We start from the raw sequence: 6,659 nt of genomic DNA, 5'->3' as shown, positions 1-6,659 counted from the left end.
ACGGTGAGAGGGGCCTCTGTGCCCTATCACGTCCAGTGTTACGGTGAGAGGGGCCTCTGAGTCTTGCTCCCACACACAGGGCGGGATCTTCCAGTTCTTCACTAGTAGGATGTCAGCTGAGGGTTCTCACAAATGCCCTTCATCATGTTCCGAAGCCTCTTTCCAATTCCTCATTTACTGAGTTTTTATCACAAAGGGTGTTGCATTTTGTCAATGCTACCTCTGTAGCAAAACTGAAATGACATGTGCTTTCTCTTTGCCTTCGTCTTATTAATATGGTTTATGACGTTGATGGAATTTCTTATGTCAGAACATCCTTACAGATCAGACTCCTTGATCATGGTGCAGAAGTCTTTTAATCTGCTTTTAATCAACTTGCTAGCATTTTCATATGGTTCCTCCTGTGTGGGTTACTGCCTCTGAAAATGCACTGGAAGGTCAGCTATGAGCCGGTTCTACAAAACTTAACAACAGAACTCGGATGGTGCAGTGTGGTTAAGCGCTCGGTTGCTACCTGAAAGGCTGACAGTGTGACCCATCAGCCTCTTCACGGGGGAGAGAGGTGGTCTGCGCTGTCAAAGAGGCACCGCCAGGTTGGAGCAGCTCTATTCCGGCATTGGGGCCTGCTGTGAGCTGGAACTGACTTAAGAGTGGTTAATGTTTGTTTGGGTTCTGCAACTATATTCAAACTGTTTTAGTCTGTATTTTCATAATTTCTTTTTTATAATGCTGGTCTAACGGAATCAGTTTGTGATACAGAAATTTTTTTTATTTATATACATCTAACTACCAATTTAAGAACTATGGAAGAGTTCTTTTTTTATTTTTTTTTTTTATGGAAGAGCTGTTAAAAGTCATGTGAAAATGTTTCAAGTCCTTCCTGTGGCACTGATGGCTGCTGTTGGCTGTGACAGTGTCCAGTCCACTTCATGGTGACCCACGTGTGACCTTTGCCAGCATATCGCCAGGCCGGTTTCCAGGTACCTCTGGGTTGGTCTGACCCGCCAGCCTTTAGATGCTGGGCCGCTCCAGGACTTCTCTGGAGTTGGTGTGCTCCTGGCGCGTGGTGGTGGTGGGGGGGCGTCCTGAACTGAAAGCTGAAGGCCCCCTTTGTGTAGTAAGAGGATTTCACACGCCTCCTCCCGTAGATGGGTGACGGGAGCCCTGGTGGCACAGCAGTTAAAACGCTCCCTTGCTAGCATTGAGTTTGAACTATGAGCCCAGCAGCCGCTCCGGGAGGAGGAGGAGGCCGTCTATGCCATGAGGGGCAGCTTTGGAACCCATGGTCGGGGCTCGGCCCTGTCCTAAAGCCTCCCTGGAAGCTGGACCTGACCCAGCGACAGTGACTTTTGGTTTAGAACACGCCAAGAAGCCCTGGCCAGGTGGCAGTGAGTACTCAGCTGTGAACTGAAAGACCAGCGGTTCAGACCTGCCTGCCACTCTGTGGGAGAACAAGGGAGCAGCCTGCCTCCATAAAGATCGTTCAGTCCCAGGAACCCCAAAGGGCAGGTCCGCTCTGCTCCATGGTCGTTAGGAGGGAACTGGAGAGGAGGCCAGTTTTTGTCTTTATCAATGTCTTCAGTTCCTTCAGTGTGTCAGCTCCTCCTCTCAGTCCCAGGAAACAGCCTACAATAGGCCTGTACTGTTACACAGACCTCTGAGCTGAGTAAATAACCACAGAACCTTAACTTCAACTGCGGGCGGGCGGAGGGGTGTCGGGTTTCCAGAGGCTGCCAGCAGTTCAGATGCTCACAACAGGCCGCTGCTGCACTTTGAAGTCGCCCTTTGTTTCACAGACACCTACCGTGATCAGCTGGCCTTCTGAGGTGCAAGGCAACCGCTGACAGCTGAGAGGGGAAACAGGCCCGGGAGACAGAGCCCCACGCGCACTGACAGTCCTGCTCCGCTGACGCTGCCCGAGTCAGAATCTGGGTCACCGCAAAGTAAAAGTGGCCCCAGAGAAGAGAGCAGTTTCTCAGCTTGCCACTGAAACCTCAAATGGCCATGTCTCACAGCATGCCCAGAACATTCCAGAACATTCCAGCGTGTAACTGCATTTTAATTTCCTAAAACCACAGGCTACAAGTCTCATTACAAATTCTGTCTGGATGGTGATACTCAATACTGATCAAAGTCTGCAGTCTTCTCTTGAAAGGCTCCAAGGATTCAGTGCTGTCCGCACAGAAATGGACTTCTGTAAATGAGTCATACGTAAGGCATGACTCCTCAGAGCGGAAGCTGCTTGGGAAACATAACTTGCTAGATTACAGGGAAAATAACTGTCATTCAGTCATCACTCAGCAGGACAGACGACACACTTGACCAAGACCGTCAGCAGGAGACTGGAAGCTCCTCTCAGCATACCCCATCGCCATCAGACACTCATTAGTGCTTATTTAGGAAAATGATCTAAAAGGTTGTTCACTTGACTATCCACTCCAGGCATGATTTAGTCGGTCACCTTGTCAGTTTTGAAAAGCAGAGAGTTGTGGCATTTTTCAACTCCAAGTACTCTAAGGAGAAAAGCAACCTTTCCAAAAGATGAGAGAAGGAAAAGGGGACGGTGACATGTTCTCCGAGTTGGGGATCCAGAAACAAATTTAAGATCCTAACAGTACTTACTCCACTGGAAGCAGCTTTTAGAGTGCGCGGACGTGAACATGAAGTAATTCAGTCAGATTTTCACCACAGCTCCGCTCTGACTGAGAAAAACTAAAAGGAGAGTTTCCTTCCTGGAGTAAGTGGAGAATGAGTAAGTCTCTGCCTCTTCCTATTAGAGGACTTCACTTGGCTTTGAGACCAACATCAAAACCGACGGGCAAATTTAATGTTTATTTTAAGCAACAAGTATTTGCTTGTTCAATGATGTGTAAATATTCTTAGGATGAAATGTTCAGATTCTGATTAACGATTTAATCAATCATTTCAGGGATGGGACTATACAGTCCTGTTTACTTCATAAACGGAAATCTGGAGAGGGAGGCTAGGCCACACCCAGGAGTCAGCTGGGTTCCCGAGGCCTCCTCTTCAGACGCTAAGGCACCCCCATGTCTAAGAAGTCCCGATCCTAATTTCACAACAGCTTCCGAGGGAGATAGCAATACCTAACAACAACAAGTAAACCCGTTTCAGCTATGAAAAACTGTATTTGCAGGGGAAACCGGACATTTCAGACCCGGAGTGACCTCTGCGTTCCTTTCTTAGCCCGCTTCTACCCGTGTGGCCCTGCTACTCTCCTGCTTCTCCACTTCTGCTGTCTTGTGTCCCCAACCTGCAGCCCTAGATGTGTAACAAAGTGACACACAGCGAGCATGCATCAAGATCATGTCCCCTCAGTGTGAGCGCCGGCAGGACTCGGAGCCTCAGCAGCCCAGATCAAACACCAGGGAACGCCAACTCTAGCCTGGCGGAAAGGTACATGGTTGGCGGATACAAGTGAACCTGCAAAGATGGAAGCTGTGTGCAGAGGGAATCCATCAGAGAAGGAAAGTGCTGCTATGTCCCACTGAAATGAACAAGGGAAAAGTGACAGGACTGCACCTGTCAAAGACAGGGACCCTGACACTGCAAAGCCAGGCAGCCCCAGCAAAGTCCCCATCGCCAGGGCATTAGCACCCATCACACCTGTTTACACAGCCGGCCGCGTCCACTGAGAACCCCAGGGCTGCAGTAGGAGCCTGCTTTACACAGTGCGGGTACCTGGACCACGGGAAGGAGAAACAGAACATCCTTCCTGTGTTGAAAGAGAGCAAACCAAAGGCAAAAGCCGAGGAGAACCAGGCTCCTAAACCACAGGCCAGCAGGCCCAAGCAACAGCCTCTCCTTGGGGTCAGATGAGCAGTCTCCCCCCATAAAGACTCCTTCGGATTCAGCCTCCCGTCCAGAATCTAGAGCCAGAATCAAGGATGGCTGTGGGCCGTCTACACGCAGGTGTCACACCTGAGTCCTCATCTCAGTCCATGGAGGCAGGTTCACTGCCATTTGAATCTTAAAGGCAAGTGGTCGAGGCCTGGGAGATTCACACACTGCTGAAGGTATACCGAGCACAGAGGATGACGGAGCCAGAACCCAGGAAGCCCGGCTGCAGGGCTGTCCTCCTGGTGACTGGACCCAAATTGTCCAAGAGGCCTTGGGAGACAGAGGTGGAAAATCAGCTGGGGCTACACCAGACAAGGGGAAGAGGGACAGACAAGGGGCGAGCGAGACACAAGAAGCAAGCCAACGAAGACAAATCCCAAAACCCATGCCCACCTGCTGAGCTTCCCTGGCCCTTCCCTTCCAGCACTTTCTTCAGCCCACTCCTCAACACGGCTTCTCCACGTGGCTCCATCAAGCTGGGGCACGGTTTCAATGCATGGCCACAGTTGAAAAGGAATGGGCTTAATATCGTTCATCCTCAGAGCGTATAAAAATGTTAACCTCGGGGGAGAAGCGAGGTCAGGAAGTGGCACTAAGGCGAGGTTTGTGAGTTCTTTCTGCACAACACTGAGCACGTCTGTCTGTATGTGTATGTAGAGTGTGTGTGTTTCACGCCATCTCGTGCCTGTGCCCTCTGCAGTGTACACAACCTACCTGGCCCTACAAAGGCAGTCAGTCACCACATGCCGGGCACAGCCGAGCACTGCTGCAGACCTACCTGCCTCCGGGTCCTGGTTGAAGCGGCAATACTTGGCGTTGTCAAGTGAGGGCAGGCACTGTTCAATGGGGACCCAGACGTACGTCTCAGGACACAGCAGATCAGACGGTCGGTACTGACCCTGAGAAGAGAGGGAAAGAGAGGACAGGCGTCACTAACACAACAGCCTCCAGTTCCAGAAAGGGCTGCCAGGGCGAGTCTGGACTAAATTGGTCAGATGCAGCTTTCCTGTAAACATCAGTGATTCCTGCTCAGAGCTGCTGCCCTATCTTGGCTGAAAGGTCTCTCTGAGGGACACACGGCCACGCAGTGTGACAGGAAGGAGTCCTATGATCACTCTTTTAAGGCGTATACTGACCACGACTCTGGCTGAGTTGACTGCTAGTCATAGTTTCAAAACCAAATGTTTTTTAAATACAATCACTCTCTTAACAAATCGAAATGTCTTTTCACGTTATTAGAGTACCATTTAAGATGATCATATTTTCCAAAGTAGAATTTAACTGTGTATCATACCAATTTTTAACTTACAGACAGGGCCCATAATGTGTAAAAACAATGCTGTCTCACTGCATTTCCACAGTAATGTAAACAGGTAAATGTGTGATAACAGGACACACAGCAGGAAATTCTCTGTTGTTGTTGTTATGTGCCATCAAGTCGTTTGCGACTCATAGCGACGCTATGTACAACAGCCCTAAACTCTGCTCTATCCTGTGCCAATCGCACTGCCTCTGACACACTCATCCCGATTACCCCAGTCACTGAATCAATCCACTTCATAGAGGGTCTTCCCCTCCTGCACTGTCCCTCCACTCTACCCAGCATGATGTCCCTCTCCAAAGGTTCTTTAAAGCTGTATTTTTAGAAAAATGATCCATAAATTTGTAAAATGTAAAAATTATCTATAAATCCATAACCAGACTTTAAAACAAATTATACAAGAGACATGAAGAAAATGACTATGTAACTTTCATTAAAATCACAATTAAAATAAAAAATTTGATTTTCTAAAATGCTTGAGAATGATTTTATGAGACACAATGTGAATGAAGAATAGTGTGAAACACAACGTACATGAACTTGGTAAGGAAAACCAATTTAAAAAAGTGTAAAAAAAAAAGGCTCGAGCAGTAGATCTCTTCAATGTAATAAATACGTTGATTTCGTCATTACTGCTTTCATGGTTGCTGGTTATGGATAGAAGTACAATTAAATCTTAGATAGCTTCAAAAAGTCAAGACCAGACAATGACCATGCACTTCAGGGCAATGTGGTGGGGGCCCGCTGAGAGGAGGTAGCACTGGGAGGGGACCTGACATTTTCACAAGTGTCAAGGCTATGTTATGTTCTGCAAACTTAACATTGCACAGATCTCTTCTGTCAAGTTTTAAAATGCAAAAGGTTACTCTGAATTTGAGGTTACTACCTGGTGTGATGGTACTCAAGTTTTGTAACATTTTTATTGATGAAGTTTAGAATATACACAGCAAAATACACACTAACTAAACAGTTCGTGTACAATCCCACAAGCAGGAATACTTTCCTGTGGCCGCACAGCTATTCTCACCTCCCTTTCCGAAGTTGTCCCCATCATTAACATAAATTCAGAGCCCTCAAAGTTTCCTGCCTATCGTCATTTTGATCCATCCAGACAGATCTTAAGGGAACATAATGATTTCCAGGGAGATGTTTTTTACTAGCTATGCTAAACTATTGTTTGGTTCTAATACTTCAGGGATATTGTTGGTTTAAGGTTTAAAGATTATCTCAGGGCAATCAAACATTTTTTATAAAACCACAACCCATAGTAAGAACACATTTTATATCGCCTAGTAAACAGACATGTTGATATACAGTAATAACAAGCCGTTTATGACACAATGTTCACCTGTGTTGTAAGGAGCCCTCACTTGGCTGTTCCCTGACCCTCCCCAGTGGTTCGATGGTCAAGTACTTGGCTGTTCCCTGACCCTCCCCGGTGGTTCGATGGTCAAGTACTTGGCTGTTCCCTGACCCTCCC

General features: G+C 47.6%; 1 protein-coding gene across 2 annotated transcripts in view; it reads right to left on the bottom strand.

Annotated features, from left to right (window-relative positions):
• ATE1 (arginyltransferase 1) overlaps nt 1-6,659 on the bottom strand; it is a 108,573-nt gene that overhangs the window by 13,838 nt on the left and 88,076 nt on the right. For both annotated transcript variants that reach the window (XM_006879889.1, XM_006879890.1), the window contains exon 11: nt 4,637-4,757. In XM_006879889.1, the coding sequence (XP_006879951.1) occupies nt 4,637-4,757 (121 nt within the window). The remainder of the gene's footprint in view (nt 1-4,636; nt 4,758-6,659) is intronic.

The sequence above is a fragment of the Elephantulus edwardii genome, unplaced genomic scaffold (assembly GCF_000299155.1).
Source record: "Elephantulus edwardii isolate Elephantulus edwardi_28Jun2011 unplaced genomic scaffold, EleEdw1.0 scaffold00006, whole genome shotgun sequence".
Taxonomy (NCBI): Eukaryota; Metazoa; Chordata; class Mammalia; order Macroscelidea; family Macroscelididae; genus Elephantulus; species Elephantulus edwardii.
Note: the sequence above shows the minus strand (reverse complement) of the source record. Positions and strands in the feature narration are given on the sequence as shown.